This window comes from Callorhinchus milii, unplaced genomic scaffold (assembly GCF_018977255.1).
Source record: "Callorhinchus milii isolate IMCB2004 unplaced genomic scaffold, IMCB_Cmil_1.0 Scaffold1, whole genome shotgun sequence".
NCBI classification, from domain to species: domain Eukaryota; kingdom Metazoa; phylum Chordata; class Chondrichthyes; order Chimaeriformes; family Callorhinchidae; genus Callorhinchus; species Callorhinchus milii.
In genome coordinates this window covers 118,603,274-118,630,650 of record NW_024704742.1, presented here as the reverse complement: position 1 = coordinate 118,630,650, position 27,377 = coordinate 118,603,274, and the positions used below count along the sequence as shown (strand labels likewise).

The 27,377-nt window shown below is 39.0% G+C and overlaps 1 protein-coding gene across 1 annotated transcript in view; it reads left to right on the top strand.

Annotated features, from left to right (window-relative positions):
- LOC103177858 (homer scaffold protein 1) overlaps positions 1-22,091 on the top strand; it is a 59,223-nt gene extending 37,132 nt beyond the window's left edge. The window contains exons 7-9 of the mRNA XM_042334807.1: positions 1,830-1,940; positions 3,094-3,174; positions 18,928-22,091. Of these exons, the coding sequence (XP_042190741.1) occupies positions 1,830-1,940; positions 3,094-3,174; positions 18,928-19,116 (381 nt within the window). The 3' untranslated portion in view covers positions 19,117-22,091. The remainder of the gene's footprint in view (positions 1-1,829; positions 1,941-3,093; positions 3,175-18,927) is intronic.
- The last annotated feature ends 5,286 nt before the right edge of the window (positions 22,092-27,377 follow it).

Sequence of the window (27,377 nt, the reverse complement as noted above, 5' to 3'; positions counted from 1 at the left end):
GCAGGCTGGGCGGGGGATGTGGAGCAGGCCACAGCCTGCTGAGCGGAGGGAACGGACAGGTTGATTTGGGGTTAGCTGGTCACAGAGGTAGGAAGCAGCAAGGCCGTGAAGGGCCTTGAAGATGAGGACGAGAATTTTTAATTCTATCCTCTGGGGGATATAGAACTGGGCAAGGGTGGGGGTGATAGGGTCACAGAGTCTGGTGAGGGAGATGACATGAGCTGCATAGTTCTGGATGATCCGCAACCTGTTTAGGGAAGAGTTGGGAAGGCCGACAAGCAGGTAGTTGGAGTAGCCGAGCCTAGATGTGATGTATGGATGGATGAGGGTTTTGTTGGCCTGAGGGTTAAGGTAGTGGAGGAACAGAGATGGCTGGTGTACCAGGATGACTTGCATGAGTAGGAGGTACTTTGGCAGGTGAGGGCCACAAGGGCATTGAGGAAAAGGGAGTTGTGGAGGTGACTGAGGAGGATAAGTCATTGCGAGAGGAAGCACAGAGGGTGAAGAGTTCAGATGACTCCAGTGCAGTGGAGAGGGAGTGGAAGGAGATTTTTTTTCTTGGGGCAGTAGGAGATGGAGGTGGGTTGGGTGGCAGTGGATTGATTGAGGAGTTGAGAGAGATGAAGTAGTGGTCTGTGATGGCTTTATCAGTGTCGGTGAAGTCCGAGATGCTGAGGTTCCGGGTAATCACCAGATCAAGCGGGTGGCCATGGACATGGCTTGTAGAGTTTTCAGTACCTTCTGACATACATATGCGAGTCTTGTATGGTGGAGATCAGCCATTTGGAGCCCTCAAATGACACTCATTAATTCTTTGTTCCATCTTCACAATTTTTGCAGAACTATTCTTCCTACAACTAGGGCTCCTACATGAGTTAATATAAGTAAGGTGGTGCAGGCAGAGTATCTTAATTGAATTAGAGTAAAGTCTGGTTTGAATGATCAGTGGCTGTATAAATGTTAAATGAAGAGAAAATGCCTATTTATTTTTTCCCAATATGTTGGATGGTGGCAAACAGCACAACAATGTCTTATATGTAGGAACATTTATTTTAAACCACATGCTGATCATCTTGGATGATGGGTACCATTGTAGTTAGTTAGCTTGCTGGCCTTGCAAGGACCAGGTTTGATTCTCAGCTAGGGTGAAACTTGGGCAAATTTTCTTACTCCACACGCCTCTCTACCTAGTAGTAACTAGGAACCTGGTTGTTAGTTGATTGGCAGATCGCTTTCAGAGGGTAATAATTCTCTTCTCCCACCACAAGAAAAAAAAATTTTGGTCATTTATTCCAAGACTGTTTGTGACTGTATCAATTGGCTGCTGTATTTCCTCCACAAAATGCACAGTCAATCCACTGAAAAATATATTCGGTGAAGCACTTTGAGATATCTGAATGACTTAGTGAGGTGTTGCATTAAATGCTGCTCTTATTATTATTATGGGTAGACCTGTAGCAATACAAGTTACCACTTTAACGAGCTTAGTAGACCTGCAAGAGTAGCTTGTGGTGACTTGTGCAGAGCCTTCCTGTGCCAGCTTCCCTGCCAGTGTGGGAAAATTTATCTTTTTTACTCTATGGTATATTGGTCATGGTACTACAGTAGATCTCAAACCCACTAGGTAACCATTTGTTGTATAGTAATGCAGTAAAGATATTAAAGTCACCGTCAGTTTTCCAAGTTATTTTTAATTTTGTGACTTCAAATGGGGATTTATTGGAGTTTGGGGGCAATGTACTTTGTTTGCAAAATTATAGTTTTCTTCAGGATGTACTTTTATTTAGAAAAAGTGTGCTCTGCTAAATTTTGATTTTCGAAACATTCAGGTTTCTGAACTGGAGTGCCTGAGCGGCCAGGCAAATGTGCTTAAGACGCACAAGACTGAATTGAACCGAACAATAGAAGAACTTGAGACGCAAATGAGAGACAAAGAGGAGGTAAGGACAAAATATTACTTTCTCCAAACTTCTATATTCATGTTGAAAAACATTTTGCGTGTGTATAAGTTGCCTTGTATCTCGTCCATGTTTCAGGTGCTTTAACCCTAATCCAAACTCTCTCACTTGTGCTTTTCTCATACCCATAAATTCTGGAAAACTTAAGTTTGGTAATTGACAATAGAGTACTGGCTTTCCACTGTGTGCAATTCAGCAAAGGCTTATTAACTCAGATTGACTTTTTGGAATACAATAATAACCCACCCTAGTACAAAGTAAGCAACATGTGTGAAGTTTTTGTATAAACCATGTAAACAGATTTCATATTAATTGATTTTCATATTCCATTAAAAGCTGTGAATCCTTTTAGTCTGATACCTTTAATTTGTTGTCGAAAGTTCTTTTGTTATGCTGTATACAAAGAATGGCTTCCAACTGATTTGTGTGAGAGGAAAAAGTTTAAGAGAGCAATGTGTTCAAATTACTTGTTCTGCTAGCTGATATCATTACAACGATTTGACATGGATCTCGTCATTTCCAGCATTATCAAAAACTGAATACGTTTGGTGTTCCTCGCTGGTCCTAGTGACCAGTTACTTTAATCGATCCACATTGGAGCTCAGAATGTGTTAATTATAGTACTTTAATTGAAACCATCCTGGGAATTGATCTTGAAGCCTCCTGACCCCAGAAAACTATTACTGTAAACCAATATCTGTTACGTGTTGATTAATTGATCTAAAGACTAATGAAAAAATACTTTGAACAGAAAACTGCAAAAACTTCACTGCATACAATTGTGGTTCCCAATAATTTGTCCAAACTTCTCTATGTATCTTTGTGTATTAAATAAGCTGTTTCAAATGTAAGAATGTAGACTTGTTGATTTGGATGGGATCAAATGGTCTTCATCCAAACTAATCTTATTTTTTTTGTTTCTTTGCCAAACTGATCCCAAGTTTGTTCTTCCCATTAGCTTTCGAATTTTACTCTTCCTAGTAGCGAGGAATGAGAAATGTAGTTCTGAACAGGAAAAATTCAATTTTCAGAGATTGATTAATATTTGTGCAGTGGCATGACATTTTATTGTTATTTTTCACTTTTGCAAGATGACTGTGCTTATACTAACATACTGTTCCTATTTTTATGTTAGGAAATTGAGAGACTGAAGAAGGATATTGAAGGAGCTAGGGAGCTTGAGGCACAGAGAGACACATTATCGCAGCAACTGCAGGTAAGCGCAAAGGCTGCTCGTCCACCATTCAGATTTCTTGGTCAATCTTGTATAACTTCTCTATAAACTTCCTACTTCTGAATACTGCCACCTCTTATTGAGTTCACCTTCCACTTGGAAGGGTGGGATTATCCTTGAATTATAGATTTTTTTCTATCATGAATATTGCTCTGCACGCTATCCATGTCCAGGCTACTTAATAGTGGCTTCAGGTGGGTTAGTGAAAGAGCTGCCTTCTGAAAGTATGTCTGAAGGCTGAGCTACACTGCTGCTTTCTTGAACCAGGGATAAAATTGGAACAAGTGCAAAAAGCATTCTTCTGGTATGACGTGATGTTGCTAGATGACACAAGCTTGCAAGCCCTGAAGTTGGATCTCCTGCAGAAGAAATAACTTTTATAATGCCAGGTTATTATTTACAGTCATTGATGTGTTTAGTTAAATATTTAAATATTAAATATTGTTAATAAAATATGATCTTGAAATACTCTTATGTCCTCACTGGAGATGGGGAGAATTGCTTTACCAACATATTTATGTACTTTGCTAAATCTCATATTTGGCACAGGTATTTTTTTGGCTGCAAGTCTAAACTTCCTTGACTATTAGAGAATTGGGTTCATTGTCATTGCACTGCTTTCTAAAGCAAGCTGGTTGTTTTATACAACAATGATGAAGGGACTAATAATTTGCAGCTGAAATACCCTGGTTATTCTGATGCACCAAGCAAGCAACTTGTTACTGAGTAGCATTGTTGGCCTGGAGGCAGGTCACCTACCTCCACACTCAGCTGTAGAATTTTAGGGATAGTAGAAATGAGTACTCTTCTATTCCACACTGTGTAATTCATCTGTGGAGTGCTGCATTCATTCATCAGCAATAATAGCAATATTATGCCTCTGTTCAGTTTACAAATGTATCACAATTGATGAGAGTTTTAGATGGTTCGCTTGTCACCAGCCAGTTCCTACTTTTAAGGTTCTTCAAAGCTGCAGAAAGGCCTTCTCAATCAATGTCCAGAACAGATGCCTCAAAGCTGCCTGTTGCTGAATTGTCTTATTTGTATTCAAGGAAGATCCAGGATGACCTGCCTCTGCAAACTGATATTCAAAAGTTGCAGGACAGTGTAGTCATCCCATGTATCTTCCCATAAACTGTCTTCTAAGGATGATTGTTTGTACCCATGCACTTTGTGGTATATGAACTACTCTGGAGTATCCAGCAAAGTGCAGCCATCATGACTTTACTCACCTTTGTCTATTTAGCATAGGGTTGCCTATGCTACGAAGCATTTTCACAAGGTACTCTGCAGGTTGGGAGTGGGTGGGAGAAGAGCGCAGCCTCCAGCAGTGTTACTCATACACTTTATATGTAAAATTATTGTGTGGGAAAAATTGAGTATTTGATGCTCTAGACCTCTGGCTACAAAGTGCCTGCTCCTGTCAATTGGATGATATGTCACTGGTAATGCATGAAGGGGACTGAGACAGTCATTGGAACTAAACCATAGCTTTATAGCCTTATGTACCCTCACTGTTCAAAAGATGTCTCCCATGGATGTGTGTTAAATAAGATTCTCTTTTGGGCTATGGTCAATGTCTGATCTATTGGAAATCTATACTGATATTTCATATGGCTGCTTGAGCGTTCTGACAAAGGCTCTTTGTCTAACACTACACCCAAGTCCAGGGAAGCAATAGAAGATTTCTCTGATCCCCAGGTAGCAATTATGCAAACTATTTATCTCCCTCTCTTCTCTTTCATTTCATCTTCCCCCCCACCCACCCCAATTGTGTGATAATTTTTGATTGGTATTTCATAGGCAGGAAAAGCCTGTAGCTCAGTAGTCAGAGCACTCACCTGGCAAGCGAAAGACCTGGGTTCAATTCCCGGTAGGGCAAAACCCTGGGCAAGTTTCCGTACTCCACATGCCTAATGATAATCCCTCAAGAAAAAAAACAATAATAAATTGGTCACTTCAATCCACAATTGTTTGTGGGACACCGCTGTGCACAATTGGCTGCTGTGTTTCGCCTACAAATATGCAGTCAATTCACTTTACAGTATATTCTGTGAAGCACTTTGTTACGTCTAGATGTGAAAAGTGCTATATCAAATGCAAGGATTATTATTATTAAAAATGGATTCTTGTCCACAAGGGAGGGTTTCTCTCAGAACTGTAAAATAGTTGACAACTGTATCTTCTGAAAGGAATGAAGAACAATGAACATCTGAATTTTATAAGGTCTCTTAATCATAATGGCACCACTTGGTGAAATTTAGAAAACGAATTGGAAAAATCTGCTGCAAATTGGAGACCCTATCTCTACTCTGGAAAGATTCTCAAAAACTTGTACACTGAACTGAAGTCTAGTAAATATTGCACTCTTACCTTTCCAGTTATCTGGCTGCAGATGAGGATAGCCCCCTTTTTTGTAGGCTTGTTTAAAGAACTTTTATTAGTTACAACATGAATCTCCACCCCTTCTTGGCTGCTATCTGTAAGGCAGAGAAATCAGTTCATCAGGTGTCAAAAATTGCTGCATAATCCAATCACCTTCCCCTTTGAATTTAGTCCAGATAATTAATTATTCTTCCAATTGTTGTTGTCCTTCAAATTAAATTTTGCACATCCGAGTTCTTCCCGGTACATTGATTGAGACTGAATTAATGCAATAGAGTAAAGGTCAAAGTCAGAGACCTTTTTCAATATTTTGTCCAGTGCATGGTTTTTAGTGAAAATACCTTGATATCTATATTGAGGATAAAGTTGCTTGAGTTTTGATTCTACTCTGTTAATGCTCCACTCCGAAGCAGAGTGGTCCAACTGATTTCATCCCCCTGCTTCCATCCATTTCATCTGGCCCACCCGATCCGTCCATTACCCATAAACGTTATGTTTCTGGAAGGGAAACACAAAAATATTGTTTATGTGGCCCGCAGGGCACCCAGCCCTCAGCATCCAAAAGGTTGGACCACCCTCTAATGGATAATTTAATATGTTTAAACTTCAGTATATATTGTAATTGGTTCAACTGTTGATAAATAACATTTTGGGGTAGATTTTACCTTTGTTTATTACTGTATTTTCTAGATAGGAAGGAGTGAGAGCTCAGATAACCCTGAACCTCTGAAGAAATTTCAGATTTATTGCATTAACATTGACCAAGTATATTCGGAATTCGCATTCAAGGCTACCATGGCAACGGTCTTTTAACCTCTTGGTCTTATGACTTAAGAAGCAGTTGTTTTGAAGTATTGGAGACCAGCAGATTTAAGGCTATTTGGAACTAAGCCGGGTTAATTTCTAGAGGTGAGATTTCTTCAGAGCAGTTGGGCAAGGCTGCAACCCTATTTACAGTAACCTAAAATGAAAAGCAACAATATCTAAGAAGGATGCTTTAAAATTGCCTTATTCTCAGAAAACTGGTTCAGTATTCTTAAGATTAATTCAGGCAGTGTCTGCTGCCCTGTTTGAATGAGGATGCAGGTTTTGTCAGATAGATAATATAAGGTGGCAGTAGTAAGCTGGTCACTGCACCTTGCTCCAGTTGCTGAATGCATTGCAACTGGGATTGAAGTTTCAAGGGCTACGAAGTCTGAAGTTATCAAAAGTTAATGTGATTGTCTGAAAGCTGGGACTGGCAAGCCTGAAGTACAAGAATGGAAATGAAGAACAGAGGAGACGCTGATGCGAACTTCAATTATTGTAAATCCTGGAATCCCTGCATATCCAAATCCGGTAAAGGCAATATTGAGTGAATACCTGGATAATTCTAGCTGTATTCCAACAATCACAATGACAGAATTTGCAGGAAATTAGCATCTATAGCTGCAAAGTTGTAGATGGGCAATAACCCAACTAAAATGCTGCTGCAGTGCAATATTACTAAAGGACTTATTAAGTATGTGTGAAAAAGATTAGGAAGATTCATCCTGTTAACCAGCAGATGTTTTGATGTCTCAAAAGAGACTTGATTGCAATCCAAGAACATGAATAATATTGCAAGATTTTACTGAGTCTCAAAAGGATGTGGGATGATTCTGCAACTCGTGCTTTCAAAAGCCAGTAGTGCTCCAGTGATCCATAATCTTTTTCCAAAAGATTAATTTGAAGAATGACCTGGACATAAAGGATCTTTATTGTGAATGAACAATACGACTAGGTATCCTGCTTTGAGAAGCATGACTGACTTATTGGTAACTTGCTTCATTTCTATCTACTGAGGAACCTGCCTGATCATTTTGCTTGTTGCACACACGTTGGCCTTATATTGGCGTTTCAGGTTAAACATCTATTGTCTTGTCTGATCAACTACAGCACAAAAGAATTTGCTTTGCATTTAACAGAAAACCAAGATTGCTTGGCTTTGTAAGCCAAGATAAGATGAACTTCATCTTTTGTTTTTATTGTCCAATAAAATGCAATATTGATTTTTTAAAAATTCTGTTTTTAAAAAATGTGATGATGATTGATGATGCAAGAATGTGATTATAACTTTGATGTGAACAATTGAGCATTACTTTAGCAAATGTGTTTGGAAAATTTTGCATTTATTACATTTCCTTGTATTTAAATAAAGAATGATTTAAATAGTTGAAAACAAATAATCTGTTTACCTAAGCACAAAGTGCTCTTGTGAGGCTGATGGCTGGCCTGATGTTCTCTGGCACCAGTGTTTGATCCTTGCTCTCGTGCCCTGATAACTAGAAGCTCCTTTTTTATATAGTTGTGATGAAATCTTAGGTTTTTAATTTTGGAGGAAACTTTTTTTAAAACTGAGACCGAAATACCACCTAAGGCCATGTCAGTACTTTGACAAGCTAAGATGGAATCTTGCTTTGGTGTGTAAAACTAGCTGAAATTCTATTTGTATATGACTTGAAGAGGAAGTTACTCTGGTTCTCAGTTCTGAAAAGATTCTTATTGCACTGCTTGAATAAATATTTTTGGAAACTTTCCTATGGTGTGGGTCTGAGCTTCTTGCTAATTAGGACTAAGTACACGTGGAGTATTGTGGGACTTTTGAGTGGGTTCTGACAGAGAAATTTGTCAATAACGTGCTAGTGCCTGGATGTATTTTTTAAATGCACTCATTTTAGATCTCATTCTATTTGAGTTCAGGGCCTTTCTTTTTCATCTTCTATTCCTGCCTGAGGTCAGCCGATGAATTGCACACTACATGCAATACTTTTTATAAATCAGTAAACAGCTGAGTGTGATTAGCTCATTGTACTGTTAAAGGGCAGGCAGCTTCTACTGTGAGTAAATGCTTATCGTTTGTCAATGTTCACCACAGAACAGAATTCAGAACTTGATTGTCTCCTGTGGGACTTTCAAAAAGATAACATAATTTACATGAATACATTGAAAGATCTCCATCTATCTTTGAGTAGAGAATGGACCAAACAAACCCTGTATCCATTAAGTTCCATAAGTAGCATTAGAGCATAATGTTAAAATGTTATTTTTTGACAATTAAATCCGACTTTAATTAAATCCATGCTTTCACTGTGTCCAGGCTTGACTTTGATAACTTCTTCCCTCCACAAGCTGCAAAATATTCAGAACTCTGCAGCTCATGTCCTCTCCTGCAACAAGCTCTGTGAACTGATCACCCCCATCCTCACCTGGCTTCACTGGTTCCCCATCCCTCAGAGGATTCAATTTAAGATCCTCATCCTCACTTATAAAGCTCTCCACAGTTTTGCTTCTCCCTACCTCTGCGACCTACCAAACTTTACCAATCTATCCACTCCCTCAGCTGAGTGGGCACTGGCTTGCTCCATGTCCCCGTCCTGCCCGCCCCACTATCGACAGTCAGCCTTTCTGCCCTCACCCTCTAGAACTCCATCCCGAGTCCCACCCCCTTGCCTCCTTCAAGGCCAGTCTCAAGACCTTCCTATATTCAGCCACCTGTTTTCCCTCCATCCCTCTTGGCTCCAAACTCCCAGCTTGGGTCCAAACCATTGCCTGGTGCCTTGGGATGTCCTACCAACCTTGAAGGGTGCTATATAAATCCATGATGGTGTTTTGTTAATGGTTAATTTCAATATATCCAAAGTGTTTTCCATAATTTCTAATGGTGGTTCTTTCATTAGACAAATGTTTATAGTTATTTGGCAGGTTTTATATTTATAATAGGCAAAATCTCAGTTTGAAGCCATGTGCCCCCAAAACACACATTCACTACATTTTATTGTGAAGTGCTTTGAGACGTCCTCTCGATATGAAAAGCGCCATCCAATTGTAAGGATTATTTGGATTATTATAAGCAAATGTGATTCAAAATTGCACATAAAAGCAAGAGAAATTCCTGTGACCTTGCCTCGGTATACTTCACAATAGGGAGGGAAAGAGGAAATGATCGTTTGAAACAGTCTGGAAAAGGATTCAAAGATTTGCAGAACAGCATAGTAAAGTTGATATGCAGCACGTACTGGTACTGTGGTTTTCTGGTGTTGGATGTTTGGGATCCTTTCCTTCACTGCCTTCTCTCTTTCTTCCCACCCCCCCTCCCCACTAACTAATTAAACAACAGGAATTTGTGTTAGATTAGGGAGAGCCCCAAAAAAACTAAAGAGAAAAGTTGTATTTACTTGGATCAATCTACGGTGTGTGTATTTTTTATTAAATACATCTCCCAAATCAGGGTGTGCTTTACAATATGTAATGCCATAGCATTTGTAATGGTTAAATTTTTCCCCTTTCCAAAGCCCTATAAAATCTACCTTCACTTTACATTTAATAATAATAAAAATAATCCTTGCATTTGATATAGCGCTTTTCACAACTTTTAGACGTCTCAAAGCCCTTCACAGAATATATCGTAAAGTGAATTGACTGTAATATTTGTGGGAGAAACGTGGCAGCCAATTGAGCACAGCAGTGTCCCACAAACAGTCGTGGATTGAAGTGATCAAATTATTTTTTTTAAGGATTATTATCCCCGGAAAAGGAATCCACCAATCGACTAACAACCGGGTTCCTACTTACTGCTAGGTAAACAGAGTCGTGTGGAATAACGAAACGTGTCCAACATTTCGCCCTGTTCGGGAATAGAAGGCGAGGCGAGTGCTCTAACCACTGAGCTGCAGGACTCCATTTGGGATATATTGGGATAAATTGCATTTACCTTTGAATATAAAAATCTAATTAATGCACCAACACTACATAAAGTAATCTGATCAACAATTTCTATCCTATCAAACTTCAAATACAATAAAGTACAAATTTCTGGTCAAACAACAATCCTTACATTTGATATAGTCAAGATGTCTCAAACGCTTCACAAAGTACACTGTAAAGTGAGTGACTGTTTATTTTATGGGCAAATTTCTGGTAAATCTTATATTAATTAATTGGTCACTTACCATGAATTGAGTACTTCAGCACTTACCTTAAAGTTTTAAGAACTGTCGATACCTACTTAATAATCCCAACACTAAAAATTGTTGAGACTGTATTAGGACTACCTTTCTCTATTCACATTTCTAAAATGAATGTAGGTGCCATTCAGAAATTGTTCTCTCTGTATCCCATTATAAAAGCCAGTTTCGACCATCTTATAAATGAGCGTGCAAAGCAGCACATGCAGAGTTTCGGGGTTCATGACTTCAGTGAACGCATTGCACAAGTGTGTAGATAGCTGAATAAACTTGCAATGTTATTGCTCAATTAATAAGATAAGATGGACAACTTCCAGGTGATCAGGTTGCAGCCAACGTCCCTTCCTATAGCATATACACGGGAAGCGCCACTGACATCACTTGCTGTGAATATGCAGAAAGCGCTGCTGACATCTATCCTGCGTGCTACTCATGAGCACTGTATGCAGGTGTTGGTCTGCAGAGCCTCTGTGCATTGTCACAGGAGTGAGAATAGCAGTGCTTACGTAGCGAGCAGTAAGTGACGGTGGTGACCCGACCATGTGGAAGTCGCTATTGTTAGTGCAGGATGCCAGTCAGTGTCAGAAGTGTATCACACTTTTAGTAAGCAGTGGGTGCACAGTGTGCCTGTGTTAGTGGAACTGTGCTCTATAGTGACGTGCTTAACAACAAGATTGCTCTGTAAATGTTGCGGTGCTTATCAGAGAGGTAGTGCTGTACTGAAGGATGTGATAACTGCATGGACATTGAAAGTACACAATTAGTGATCTCTACATTTATTAACAAAAGGCACATTAAGATCATATTCTCACAGTCAGTAGGATTTAGACTCGTACTGAAACATTTTTATTTAGTTTTGTATTTGAGAGAGTGATTAGAAAAGTACAAAAAGCTGAGTTATTTAGTTTGGAACAGGGGGATGGGTAAGAGGGGATCTCAGTGGTAACGCTAAAGAAGATATTTTTGATATCTGCATGTTTCACATACGTTGGTGTGAATTAGAAAAGGGTATTCAGGCAGTCAGCTACAATAGTTGCTTCCTCCAACTATTGCAATGTTGTGGTATTTTACCCCATTCTCTGTTGAGAAAGTTACAGAAATACTTTATTTTAGGATGGGCTTTTATTTGATATGGTATCAATAATGTAGAGACAAGTCTCGAAATGAGGACACTGGAGCTAGGCATTCTTTCCACTCGGCTTATGTTAACCCTGCAAGCCAAAACCTTAACAGGGGCCCCCAAGCTGGACAAGCTATACGGTTTAAGCTGGTTACACTGTAGCAGTATCCCGATGCAGAAATAAAAACAGAAGTCTCTGGGAAAACTCAGCAGGTCAGGCAGCATCTAAGGAGAGAGGAAAGTGAGTTTCAGACACCAATTGAGACCCTGAGTTCCCCAAGCCTTGGCTCTCACCAATCTGTATCTTAATACCAAAATTAAATAAGCAGAGTGCATCCTTCCAGGGAGAGAGTGCACAAACCATGCCGAACACAGAAATTTCCATGTGTATGTTGCATACATACATAGAACACTGTTTGGTTTGGATACTGTTAAGCATGGTGATGGGTTTCTACATATACCCGGCAAAGAAAACAAAGTATTTCATCAAGAACTTACAAACAGCAATGAAGTAAATGACCAGTTTAGCTGTAGTTAGGAAGCTCATTAGGCAATTTCAGTTTTAACATCAGGATATATAGCTTCTCAGTAATGTCTTCTGGTGAAGTGTTTAATACTAGATTTGGGCTGGATGATGAGGGAGCTGAAGACCTTGGCAACTGAGCACTCATAGGATTGGTTACATCAGTGGCACATTGTTGGGTCTGATAAAAATTCAGGGGTAAATTTTTCCCTATGGTTTATTTGAAGTGTCAGTTCATCCCATATCAATTGAAAAGATTATTATCATACACCTAATCAGGTAGATTGTGCATCAGTTTATCTGTCCCAAGGTGATTTTTTTTAAAAAAAGGGCAGTTTGTGTTTTCCGGTATTTCCCTTTCCCTGAGGGAATGTTCCTGTTAACTGGTGTATCACGTGAGAAAGAGGGGAGGAGGAGGGTATAAGGATCGGGTGGAGATTCATGTGGAGTACAAACACTGTAGATTTAGAAATCCAGGAACGACCACATGTAGAAAGCTTGTGAGAGAAAACATATAAACCATTGAACAACCATTTTTCCATGTTGTCACTATCTGCTTTGCAACCCAGAGTAATTCTAGGGAGCAGCAGCCCTTGGGGTGTTAAATAAATATAGCATAAAATGCTTCATTGAAGTGATTGTGACTGGAACCTGAACAGATACCACTTATTTAAAAGAATGTTACTATTAACTGTCGTTATCAGTATAGTTTTCTCTATATTCGAAACCTTAGGCAAGTTTCTTTACTCCACATGCCTCTGCTTACCGAGCAGTAATTAGGAACCTTTGTTAGTCGATTGGCAGATCGCTTTCTGAGTGAATTAATCCCTTCAAAATAAATAAATAATGCGGTCACTCGATCCATGACTGTTTGTGCCGCGTTTCGCCCTCAAAATATACAGTCAATTCACTTTACAGTATATTCTGTGAAGTGCTTTGAGTCGTCTCAAAGACATGATAAGGTACTATATCAATTGCAAGAAATATTATTATAGTGGTCAGGGTTGAATAATGTATGTTGTGACATTAGAAAGAAGCACTGGAGTCTTTATTCAGTTGTTTTTCTGAGGCAAAGAGAAATACTACTAATTATTAATAATAATAATTCTTGCATTTGATATAGTGCCTTTCATGTCGCTAGGATGTCGCAAAGCGCTTCACAGTATTTTACTGTAAAGTATAGTTACTGTATTTTGTAGCTGAAATTCTTACATAAACGTTTTTGCAATGGTTCATTTCTCTTAGGAATGTTAATGCAAATATTATAGAGTAGTGTGTTGGACATTGTGGGCTATGTGTGCCATTACTGAGGGAAGTAAGGGTGGAAATAATGGAGGCTCTGGCCACAATCTTTCAACCTCATTGGACACCGGAGACTGGAGGGTTGCAAATGTTACTCCCCTGTACAAAAAGAGGCAGAAGGATAAACTCGCGAACTACAGGCCAGTCAGACTAACATCAGTAATGGGGAAATTTCTAGATTCTATAATCCGGGAAAAAATAAATTTTCACTTAGAAAAATGGATTAATAAAGGACAGCCAACACGGATTTGTTAAAGGCAAAACATGTCTAACAAACCTGATAAGAGTTTTTGGATGAAGTAACGGAGAGGGTGGATGAAGGTAGTGCAGTTGATGTAATTTATATGGATTTTCAAAAGGCGTTTGATAAAGTGCCACATAAGAGACTTGTAAGCAAAATAGAAGCCCACGGTATTAAAGGGACAGTGGCAACAGGGATACAGAACTGGCTGGGAGACAGAAAGCAGAGTGGTGGTGAACGATTATTTTTCTGACTGGAGGAAAGTGTGCAGTGGTGTCCACCAGTTGTCAGTGTTTCGGACCAGAGCTGGGGGTTGGGATTGGGGAGGGTGGAGGACAGGGGGGAAGCAGGGTGATCGAAAGCATGGTCGAAGCGGAGGGTCTTGAGATGGATCTTGGAGGAGGCAAGGGAGGGGGCAAGGTAGAAGGACTGCGGGATGGAGTTCCAAATGGTGGGGACAGAGTGGCAGTAGGCCCACCCGCCAATGATGTGGTGGGCAAGGCGGGGGACGTAAAGTAGGCCAGAGCCCACTGAGCGGAGGGAGTGGCAGGATGGTAGAAGTTAGGAGGTTACAGAGGTAGGGGGAAGCAAGGCAATGGAGGGCTTTGAAGGTGAGGTCCAGGATCTCGAACTGTATCCTCTGTTTGATGGGAAGCCAGTGGAGGCAAGGATGGGGGTGATACGGAGCCTGGTGTGGAAGATGACACAGGCTGCAGTGTTCTGGATGATCCTCAGCCAATCAGGAGGGTCCAACTGAAGAAAGTTAGCTTTCATCCAGGGAGGGTTTTTTAAGGATAGGCGTGATGATGGCCATTTTTAATGGGTTGGGAACAGTACCAGTGGACAGGGAGAGGTTTATGATGTCTGTGAGTAGAGGAGCAAGGAGGTGGAGCTGGGACATAAGGAGAGGGGTAGGGATGGGGGTCCAGGAGCAGGTGGTCGGTTTCTTGCGGGTTATAGTGGTAGTGAGGAGTGGGAGGGATGTCAAGGCATTGAAGAGGGTGCAAAGGAGATTTACCACAATGGTACCAGGAATGAGGGACTTCAGTTATCAGGAGAGGCTAGAGAAGCTAGGATTATTCTCCTTGGACCACAGAAGATTAAGAGGAGACTTAATAGAAGTTTTCAAAATTATGAGAGGATTTGATAGGGTGAACAAGGAGAAACTATTTCCACTGGTGGATGGGTTGTAAACCCAAGGACACTGATTTAAAATAGAAGGGAGGTGAGGAGAAAATTTTTCACACAGCTAGTTGTTTGGATCTGGAATGCATTGCCCGAAAGGGTAATGGAAGCCGATTCGATAACAACTTTTAAGAGAGAAGTAGATAATTATTTGGGGAGGACAAGTTTGCAGGGCTATGGGGAGAGAGCGGGGTAGTGGGATTGAATTGGTCTTTTCAAAGAACCGGAACAGACACGATAGGTCGAATGGCCCCTTTTCTGTGCTGTACAAATCTATGATTCTATGATTATCTTTTTTCTAATTGAGTGTAAGAAGTGCAAGGAAGGAAGAGACCAGTACTACCTATCCTTCTAAATTCTGTCACTCACCAAATCATATACCCTGCAGTTTGCCTACCATTCATAAGCCTATCTAATTTCCTCTTGAAACTGTTGACACTATGAACCCATTGCTTCACTCAGTAAAATAAAACGTATATTCACCATTCTTAATATAATGGAGGCAATTTATATTGTAAAATGTGTAGTCTTCCTGTCTTCTGATTCTCACAAGACCCAAGTTGGACCTACCTTTACTACACCATATAGGACGTTTGATCCCATAATGAAAAGTTGTGGAGTTGGAAAGTGAGCAGGCCCCTGAATGTTCTGCATATCTTGATCACAATAAAAGCAGGATTATCATACATGCATGATCTGCTATTAGAAATATTTTGTATTCCCACCTCATCAAATCACAATAGTACAATCGCGGAAAAAGTTGGGAACAAAGGCACCTGATTTTTGGGGACATTCCCCGGCCTCCTCTACTGCCATTTGGTGTTGGAATTCACTAGTGGTTAATGGAGGTTTGTGCAGATGCCTGGACATGATTGCAGTACAGTACTTAGGCAATGCATGTGCAGAACATCATTTGCTTCTAGTGGCCTCTGGAAATCAAGGATTTATGTAAAAGTGTCATCCCTCCACCCTAGACTAATCACTTAACATTGATCATTGTTAAAACAACGTGCATTTTCTTCTGTCTACTTATTCCCTTTGCTAGAAAGTTTGTTGGCTGGTTTTATCAACAAATACTTTGTTTCTGTCCCCACTTCCAAGTTGTTCATATAATCTATGCACAGTGGCCACTTCCTTCCAATATAATTCAGCTCCACAAACCTTTCTTTCCTCTAAATCAGCAAATTTTCAATCTATTTTCGAACTTTCTCCATTTCTCACCCTCGTTGCTCCTTTCTCTACTCCTTGTCTTTCAACCTTCTGGGGCAAAATATGACATAACTAGATTGGGGTTGAAAACATGCTGGTTTACAACAGGATTCACTTCATTTGTTACGCTGAATAGTAAATAGTGTAGATAATAGAGACACAATCCTGTTGTAAATACCTCCCATTTGATCCCAATGTATTATACTGAGGAAAAAAAGCAGCACTAGACCGGAGTGAAGCATCTATGACGATCCTCTGGATTTATGTATCTGTGACAGTGAGCAGACACACATTGGGTCTCCATATCCACATCTTTCATTGTTCAGAGCAGCAACATGTGTATTTGATTTCATGCTTCAAAGTTTCTCACAATATCAGTTTGCTTTTAGGTGCAGTACTTTATTTTGCCTCATTCAGAGTTAAGGGAGGGAGGAAGGCGAAGCGCTCTGGGACGCTATCCCGTGTGTAGGGCGCTATATTTGTAGTTGTTGTTATAGTGGTAGTTTGAACTTAAGCTCCTAGTTTGTACAGAACTAGATTTTATTCTGGGAAATCTCTCATCAGTAACAACATTCTCAAAATTCATCTTTGCAGGAGGGCTTTTCTCAGTGCCTGTGACTATTAAGGCTTGGATATATCACAGTACTGACCTATACAGTCCTTGGTTTCAGTTCTGGCTTTGGTAGGGTCATTAGTCTCTGAAATGAAAACAGAACTGCTGGGAATCGTGCCAAGGTACTGAATGGAGGAGGGGAAACATTTCTGGGAAACCATTATATATATATGATGTGTGTATATATATATATACATATATATCAAGAATATATAGAAGACTAAACGTGTAACTGATCTATGGACTCAAACAGTTTTGATCCCAAAGAAGGGTTTTATAATATAGTTTGGGAATGATTGGATCCATCATCTATTTTCTATACCTATAAGTTTATTCTTGAATTTGTTTTGGTCAGCTGTGTGTCTGGCACATGTGGAAACCCATCACCATGCTTAAGAGTATCCAAACCAAACTGAGATTTTCATGCATCTCACATATAAAGTGACTGGTCTGTCCTGTAAGATTATATTTATGATGATTACTGTTTTTAAGATTTTTAATTAGTATACTTTAAAATATAACCAAACACTTATAATCTGTTTAGTATAGCATTCCTTAGCTATTAGGGCTAAGCTATCAGACAAGGCTGTGTGTTTTTAATGACTAACTGAGAGCCCCTGAGAGGGTACATGTGGCTATTAGCATTAGCAAAGGTAAAGATATATTGGCTTGACCTTGGCTGAAGTCAGGTTCTGATAACTTTCCCTCACTCGGTGCTTAGGTCCTATGTCATCCTCCAATCTAGGAATTAAGAAATCATGTCCTTGAGCACAGATGTGAAACCAGTGGGGTTCAGAGAGAGAGAAGCACACTCCTGGACATCTGATCCGCTCAACACTAAGCAACGGGAATTCTCCCAATTAGCTGTCCATATCTCTTTCTCCTTATCAGTTATTTTCCCATGCTCTATGACAAGGGTGGGGCTGCAGTTAGAAACACATAAATTATGTAACTTTAAAATAGTTGGAATTATCGTAGGAGGAACAGTTGTGAGACAGCTGGTGGTCAGTGACTTCCTCAATGGAATCGGGTAATATAGTTTTTGTTGAATCTTACTGCTTTAATGTAACTTAACGATATATGAATTGTACGTGTTAAAGCATTAACTTTTAAATTGTGTATGATATTAAATGATTTGTAATCCACACCACCTGTATTGGGTAAAGTCTCTTTCTGGTGAACCTTACAGCCCTTCCAAGACCTGCCAATGAGCCAGGCTGGCTAATCTGTCATCAACACTGCCCTGGAATACTGTGGTCTCACCTGGCTCAGGAACTGAACTACCTAGATTACCACGGAGGGTTAATTCTGACATTCTGTTGTGAAACATATCACCTTGGAGCCAGTATTGTATATTAATTTCCCTATTTGTACATACTGTAGCAGTGAGGACTCTAACCTATACTAATGAGAAGTGGTAATTAATCACAGAGTTCTGAGGAAACGAAATACAATTTAACCTCCATCTTGTAATTCTTCAGCTTCTTCCATTTCTTCTTTTTCTGAAAATTTAGTGTGTCTAATTATTTTTCTAATCTTCTTCCTACTGGCATATGTCTCTGCTCCTGGTCTGGCCTCCTCTTGCTGGGTTGTGGGTCCACAAGAGCTGGTTGATCTCCGCTACCCTGTCCAAATGAACATTGTTCATCTGTGAGCCTTGGCAGTGAGTGTTGGCATTAGAGGGCATCACAGCCCAGTCTGACCTCTCCCTATTCAGCTGTCACACACGCACAAGCAGTAGAGGATGCTGAAGACGGACCAGGAGCAGGAACCTTTCCTAGTTTTCCCCTCCCTAACCCTGTGATGCCCAATATATCTTCCCTCTTCAGCACCAGCTGAGATTCTTCTCTTTTGTTATTATGTTTATTTTTTATTTGGGGGCAACAATTACTTTGCCTTCTCTATGGCTCTTTGTGCGACATTGTTATGCGCAACTGGCTGTTACATTTTGCCCACAAAATATACAGTCAATCCATTTCATAGTATATCATGTGAAGCGCATTGAGACATCTCAATGATGTAATAAGGTGCTATATCAAATGCAAGGATTATTATTATTACTATTATTTAATTGTCTGTATTTTTACACTTAGTTTATTCCTCCAAAATCTGGATCTTTCTTGCAATGACTGAATTAAACTCTTCCTTTAACCCCCTTTTCTTGTGTTGCAGGAAGTGGAGATACATAACCGAGACCTGGTGGAGCAGCTGTCAGACCTGGAGCAGCGGCTGGAGAAGAGTCAGAATGAGCAGGGCGTCTTCCGCAATAATTTAAAAACACTTCTGGAAATTTTAGATGGGAAAATCTTTGAACTAACGGAATTGCGAGACAACTTAGCAAAGTTAATAGAAGGCAGCTAAAACGTGAACCTTTGTATCAGCATCTTCACCCAGATACAGTACATATAGAGGCCAGATTGAAATCTTCCTTTCTTCTTACTGGAAGGTGTTGGAACACCCTAGGCTCCCTGTAGCATTCCATATCACCATAAGATATGTTCTGCGCTCTTTAGTGTTTTTTGTCCATTACGTAAGGAGAAGCAACTGCACAAAGCCTAATTGTAAATTAATATTTCCCCGTAATGTTTCTTCCACTCGATTTACTCTAATCATCAAGGATTTTGTATATTTAGTTTTCAAATTGTTCCAAGAGGATATTTCAAATGGTACTTTAAGCAACCTGAAGAAATTTATCAATATTGAAGAGTCTTTTAATTGCAAACAATGGATTTTACTGGGTCAAAGAGACAGTATCTCTTTCTCTATGCAGTTATGTAGAGGCTGTTAAAAGTAACATTTACACGCGGTTTGCATTTTAACCAATTTTCATTCATTTTTGCTGTCAGATTGTAAGAGTGAGAAATGATGCACTGATTGACACATTAATTTATGGGCTCCAAAGAAATTTCTTTATAAGAATGATTTTTCAGTTTATTAAGAACGCAAAATGGTTCTTTAAAAAAAGGCTATTTAAAGGCGACAAAGTGTTTATTTGGGTGTAGTGTATAGTTTGATTCTGAAGTATGTTCTGTGCAGGTTGAAAAAAGGGATGATGTCTCTTTATATTTAAGAAAAATGTAAGTTAATATAAACTGTTATATTGTTACTTACCAAATGTGCATATAGTGGTTTTCCAAAGCAGTGTTCATAAGCACTCACCTATATATGTATTCTAAATTAATGAAAATCCAAAAAATAAATATTGGGCAGTTTTTAAGATGTGTACCATGCAGCAATAATCAAAAATGTATAATTTATTGAAATGTGTTTTAATGAGAGTTTGATTTTTATTGTGCACTTAAGAGATTTTTAGGAGCAAGCCTAGCTGGTGGTCAATGGGTTGCACTCGCCATGTAATGGAGTTGTGCGTTTTGGTCACGGATTTATGGAGCTCTTGTATATCGAGAATAAGTCGCATTTTTGAAAGTGGAACGCTGTTTCAGAATAGGTGCTGTAAAGATCTATGAATGTTTACCCGTTGGAGATTTCAGACAATGTTTTTTTTAAAAAAGCATGGAACCAGGATATAAAAAGAGGAGACTGCGCACTGAGAAACCTATTTACTGTCCTAGGTTTAGAGCATGTGGAAAGTGGTTTACAGACCACCTGTAAATCCAAAATGATGCAATGATCTTCGATTGCTACACATTTTAAATACTTATCAAGCTCTCTAAGAATATGTACCCGACTTTTTACTTTGATCTGTTAAACTACTGGAAGTGTTGGTTAATGTTGCAATAATCAGCAGACTAGTTTAAACTGTTTTGGCATGGTGTGCTTTGGAGATACCTGTGTGTGGGCAGTCTGTACCGGCCCTTGCATCTTACACACACAAAATGAAAAGAAGCATGAAGCAGGCCGCAGGTGACGATTCTCTGTTGCTTCAGGTACAAAGAACAGCGTCATGTGAAGCCAAATTGCTGAGAAGAAGAAAAGGTTTTATCTTCACAATATGAATTTGCTGCTAGAATAATAGTCTGTGTAAGACCCAATTAAGCCTGCTGACAAAGCTACATCTCATGACTCAGTTAACAAAGGAATATTTAAGAGAGTTTCAAGAACAACTGTACAGACAGCTTCTCAATGCAGTAAGGAAAAGAATAATTTTTGAGAACTAACTTTTTGCTCAGTCCCAGTATTAGTTCAATACCACTCAATAAAGTGGTCAGAGCAGAGCTGAATATTTGGTACTAAAGTTTCGTTTATGACTACATGTGGAGTGACCTCAAACAAAACCGAATACGGCAATCTGCTCCTCTTCAGCAAGACTAAAGAATAGACAAGACGAACACCAACATCTTGTTTCTTTTAATTCAAAGAGCCCTGCAAAAGCTTCATGAAATGCTTGGGATAACTCATTCATAAAAAAATTTCCTCATCCATTTACAAGCAATGTCATTGTTTGGTTTGCAAACTAACAGGATCCTTGGTACCCAGATCAGCAAACAGAATTGGAAAAAAATGCTTTATGCACAACCTGTTACATGTAGATTGGGACAACTGGGTAATAATCTTGCCCTGATAAACCATCTTTGGATGTCTGCGTCATAGCTCATTCATTCAATATTGGGGTCAGATTTATAATATATGGACTGTTTTTTTCTTTTTTTTACAGTTTATTATTGTTACACTGGGCTGAGGAAGTGTAATAGAGCCTTGACCCAAAGCTGAAGCTGTATTATAACTTGGTTCTAGATTGACTGAACTGGATTGTGTAGCAAGCTGAATGTTCTTTGATATAGGAAAAGAAGACTGCAGATCCATGTTCCATTCTTTGTGAATACATTATATTGCTTGATAAATCAGCACAAGAGGAATTCAATCTGTTTTCAAGACAAGGTAATTGAGAATTCAGTGACTTTTTGAGATGTAAATGACAATGATTGTGTTTTTAATTTAGATGCAGATAAAATAACCAGTCTTTTGATGTACTGTATTAATTCAGAACAGAAATGTATTTTACTCAATTCTGGCTGAAGTTGCTGACAAATTGAAAGCATTGCTACTTTGTCTGTTGTGAATTAATAAGTTACAGATTTCTTTTTTCCCCAAAAAATCACCAACCAAAATGGTGAGAGTATTACACAGATTAAACTGTGCTTTTGTAGATCCACAAACATTCAGTGATTCATTTACTGGAGAATCTGTGTCGACATTTTTATTTTTGTTGGGCAGGAGAGGAGAGCCCTGAGTATTTTCAATGCTGAGATTATCTTCAACGCTTCTGAACTGCAGCCTAAATTGTCTCCATCGTATGACCAAATGTGGCTAGTATTACGTGTTACTGTAAAGTTAGAATATACAGCACAGAAACAGATCATTCGGCCCAACTGGTCTATGCCGGTGTTTATGCTCCACATGAGCCTCCTCCTGCCCATCCTCAACTAAGCCTATCAGCATAACTTTCTATTCCTTTCTCCCTCATGTACCTATCTAGATTCCCTTTAAATACATCTATGCTATCTATGCTAAGTTCTGAATTATTTATTGGGAGTAGCCTGTTCTCTACATATTGGCTCTAAACAAGAATAAGCAAACTAAAATTCGAAGCACATGGCTATTGTTTCATAGTTTTCTCAGCTTCCAAACTGCTATTCCGACATAGAACTGGTGTGTGCTTGCACTCACTGTAGGTCAGGATGCACGCCGTAGGATTATGGTTTAAATGGTCTCAGAAAGCAGGGCTCTGCTTAGTAATTGGATGCAATCTAATAATGTCTGTAATTCAAAACTATTCTGTTCTGAGCAAGCGCAGTATGTTGGGTCAAAACTCTCAGCTTTTCTGTTACTTTGCCACTGTACTGTATCTCAAGAAGGTGGGCTGTTCAATAACTGTGCCAAACTGACAACCCAGTGTCCTTTTTACAGAAACTGTCAGTGATTCTTTTTTTAAATATGTAAATGTCTTTCCAAAATATGAAGTCATTGATTTATTGCAATACTGTAATATTCTTATGGTGTGTCTTAAGGTGGATTTTATCATTTTAGAATCCATGTAAACCCTTGTGCCAAAAGAACCTGTTTATACTGTATTAAAAAACTGTAACATTGCATACTTCTGTGGCTCTTGATTAATTTATATTAAAACTTAAATATTTTTCAGAATTGGTTTGAAAGATAGATGAAAGGGTAGCCATTTAAATTCTGTTAATATTTCTGAAATTTGCAGCAAAGTGGAGTATATCTCAAACACACTTTACAGGTCGGGCAACTGCTTAGAAACTGGATGCAGATCCAATATTGTCTTTAATTCATAACTGTTCTGTTCTGAGCAAGTGCATTTTTTGGATTCAAAGCTTTAGGCCTTTCTGTTACTTTGCCTCTATACTGTATGTCAAGAAAGTGGGATACAGACAAATTTACGATTGAATATTCAGTGTTTGGAGATAATTGTTATCTAGTCAATACATTTAGCAAATTAACATTAAACTGCCTCGGGTTTTGACAAACAGGTTTAGCATAATTTCCTTCTGTGCTAATCTGTTATCAATTAGAAGTTTCTATGGATTGGAATAAACAAATGCATTACTAAAAGGAAATATTAGAAATTTATATGGATTGGAATACACAAGTGCATTACTAAAAAGAAGTAAACATTTGGCTAAACTGGTTTAAAAATGTGCTCCAGTTTAACTGAGAAAGAGCACTGAAAAATGGGGAACAAAAGCTAATTCAGTGTCTTAGTAACATTTATAGTAGTGTCGGATGGTATTGATTCTGAAACGAAGATCACAACTGAACAGACACTTTTAATAGAATTTTTTTTGGTGAGTTTCATTTCAAATTAGTGCATTTTCTAACATTAGTTTTGAGTATTAGTAAATCTAGTTTAGCCTTTGTATCTTTGAAACATTTTCTCATATTTTAACTTTGAAGGCACAAATGTCAAATGTATAACAAATCAATATAGTGAAGAGAAGTAGAGCTGTATTAAAATTGTGATGTTCTCTTTCCCAGGATATTTGAATATTACAACGTGCCTTCATAGTATCACACGGAGCAAAATATTTGTTCACTAAGTGGTCACAGGTTCAGGATTGTGAAGGCCAATTTTAAGACAGACACCACAGAATATTTTTTACACGGAGACTAATCAACATCTGGGACTTCTTACAACAATAACAACAACAAAATTACATTTATAGAGCGCCTTTCACGTCGGGAGGACGTCCCAAAGCATGAACAGTCAGGTGTTGGGGCCCGAGCATTGGGGAGGGGTGGTGTAGGGGTGAGGGAAGGCAGAGAGGTGGGAGGGAAACCAAAGGCACAGTCGAAGAGAAGGGTCTTGAGACTGGCCTTGAAGGAGGTAAGGGAGGAAGCGAGGAGAAGGGACCATGGGATGGATGGAGTTCCAGAGTGTGGGGGCAGAGGGATTACCAAGAAAGTGTGCGGACACTGAACACAGAAACACTGAGTTCATTAAAGAATGCCTAGGTCTATAATGGAAAGATGGTAAGGTTTGTACTCTGGATGGATGAAATCAAATGGGCTGAAGGGCCTCCTTCATGCAAACTGATCTTCTGGGGCTGACACCATAACAATAAGATTCTGATAGTTGGCTCCTAGCAAAAAAACTGACCAAATCCAAAATAAACTCAAGGCTGAACAGGGCATATTATATATTCACAAAAATAAATAGCACATTATTCGAGTACAGTTCCATCATAATATTAATAAGGCATTATAAATTGTTATGCATTTGGCCAATTCCTGAACGTAGTTTTAAATTTGAAACCTGTTTATTGTTGTTCATAGAAATCTTCTGTATCAGCCTGGCTCAGTTTGTAGCACTACTGTGTGCAAAATGTGTGCCGTATTTGCTCACAAAATTCACAGTCACTCCATTTTGCAGTATATCTTGGGGAGCACTTTGAGACGTCTAGAAGACGTGAAAAGCACTATATCAAATGCAAGGATCATTATTATATTATTAGTACATCAATAGAGTAATTCTAGAACCCAGATGGAATTTCTACCCCAAAATTTGAAACAATAAAAATCATTAATATTGTTTAATTGTTTACAAAAAAAGTAGGTGGTATTTAGGAACTAATTAATCAAGGACCCAATTTCTTCTTTACCTCAACCTATCTTTTGAAATAATAGACTAGGCCCTGGGAGTGCTCTGGCTCTGGAGAAGCACAATCTATGTTTTTGATCTGATTAAAAATGTGTTCAGTGTCAGTAAATGTACTGGCCTTTCTAACAATTAAACCTTATGAATTGGTCAAGCCTCAAGACTTTCCTCTTTGACCGGACTTTCAGCCATTTTTCTCTCCTTACCTTCCTACCCCCACTCCAACCCCTCAAACCCCACCCCTAGCTGGGATGTAAACTCTTGACAGTCCAGCACCTGGGGATGTCCTCCCAGCATTATATAAATGTAAATTTCTATAGTATTGAAAATCTCCACCTCAGCCACAATCCATTGAATGTTCAAACTGGGATCAACTGGTCTAAGTATCTTGTTTATTGCAAAAAGACAAGAGATGAATTAACAAATTAAGTATGCTTCATGTTTAATTGTTGTTCTGTTTGTAGGGTCAGATACCATTCCCTAGCCATAGTACACAGACCACTGTCCCCAAACCTGTCAGTGCTGCTCTTGGTGTGTCTGCTTGGAGACGCAGGAATCACGGTGACTCGGCTGCAACGTGTTACCTTTTCCTGGTGTGGATTTCAAGCTTCTATGCAGATAGAAAGCACTTTGAGACATTACAACGTGATAAGGTGCTATAAAAATGTAGGCTCTTTAAATTAATGTTCAACTGTTTGGCGACTGCCAAATGTGCAGCAGCAGAGAGTACCTTACATCAGCAATAGTGTAATCAAACACTGCTGGAGTGGAGCTTCCAATATATTATAATTAGCATGAGAATCCTTGTCTGCCATTAACAATATTCTTTCCATATCTTGTTTTTAAAATGTCAGACCATAAAATCTTTTGTCTTCTCTCATGTGGGACTAATTTGATTTAAATGAAAATTTAATTATGAATTTTCCTTAAGTGCTTTCCCCATTTAAAAGATATTGACCTTGTCCTCTCCTTGTTTGACATATTTGCTCCAGTGTAACTTCTTCTCTGCAAGCATGGTAGATCATCGAATACTTCTGATCTGATCTCAATTAGCCATTGTCATAAGGTTGTGGATTCAAGCTGCACGTCAGGATTTTGAATGCTGACGTTCCAATACAGTGCTAGGGGTGTGCTGCATTATTGGAGTCATCCTTTGGGTAAGATGTTACCCCAAAGTCCTGTATCCTGTTCCCTATTCAAAATGAAAAGGAAGTTTCTCCTGGTGTCCTGGCCAGCAATCTTCCAAAATAAAAATCAGTCATTCACTTCATGACTGTGGTACTTGCTGTGATAAATTGAATGGTAAATTAAATAAATTGAATGACTTGAATGATAAATTGTCTGCTGCATCCGCCTACAAAATGCAGTCACTGTACATCGCAGTAAATCCGGAGAAGTGCTTTGGGATGGCTTCTTGACATGAAAGTTGCTATATTTGTGGGACACTGCTGTGTGCAAATTGGCTGTCGCGTTTTTCCCACAAAATACACAGTCAAAAATCATTTTACAGTATTTCATGTGAAGCGCTTTGAGACGAATGAACGATGTGTAAGGATTATTTTTATATACAGGAGGAATATAACATAGAAATATGTACCTAGGAGAAAGAAAAAGCTGAATGAACGAGGAGAAACAAACTTGAATATTTTTTTTTACCCAGAGTTGTTACATTCTGGAATGCACTGCCTGAAAGGGTGGTGGAAGCAGATTCAATAATAGCTTTCAAAAGGGAATTAGATAGGTATTTAAAAAGGAAGAATTTACAGGATTATGGGCTAAGAGCGGGGGAGTGGGACTAGTTGGTAGCTCATTCAAAGAGTTGGCACAATAAGCCGAATCATAATAATCATAATAATAATAATAATAAATCATAATAATAATAAATAATAATAATAAAAATAATAATGAATCATAATAATAAATCATAATAATAATAATCATAATAATAATGGAATTAGGTTCACAGGATGCATCCCTCCAGGGAGAGAGTGCGCATTTCATTCCGATAATCTATCTCTGGGATTTCCATGTGTAGGGGGGGCTGCGTGGAATTCTCAGTTCGGTTAGGATACTCTTAAGAATGGTGATGGGTTTTGGCACGTGTCGGGCACCCGGCTGACCAAAAAAAGGATATTTCCATCCATCTATTCCTTCATCATGGCTCATTGGCTATTTGATTTCCTTTCTTCCCAAATACCAGCATCCAGTCTCTGCTTCATACAGAGCCCAACAGCATTGATACATGTGACACTTTGGGTAATAATAATCCCTCCAAAATAAAACAATAATAAATTGGTCATTTTCAATCTACGACTGTTTGTGGGACATTGCTGTGTGCAATTGGCTGCCGCGTTCGCCCACAAATATACAGTCAATTCACTTTACAGTCTATTCTGTGAAGCGCTTTGGGACGTCCTCCCGACGTGAAAAGCGCTATATCAAATGCAAGGATTATTATTATTATTATTATTATTATTATCGCCTCCTTCTGTGCTGTAAAATTCTATGATTCTATGCAAAAGTATGAAATTGAGGAGAGTAATAC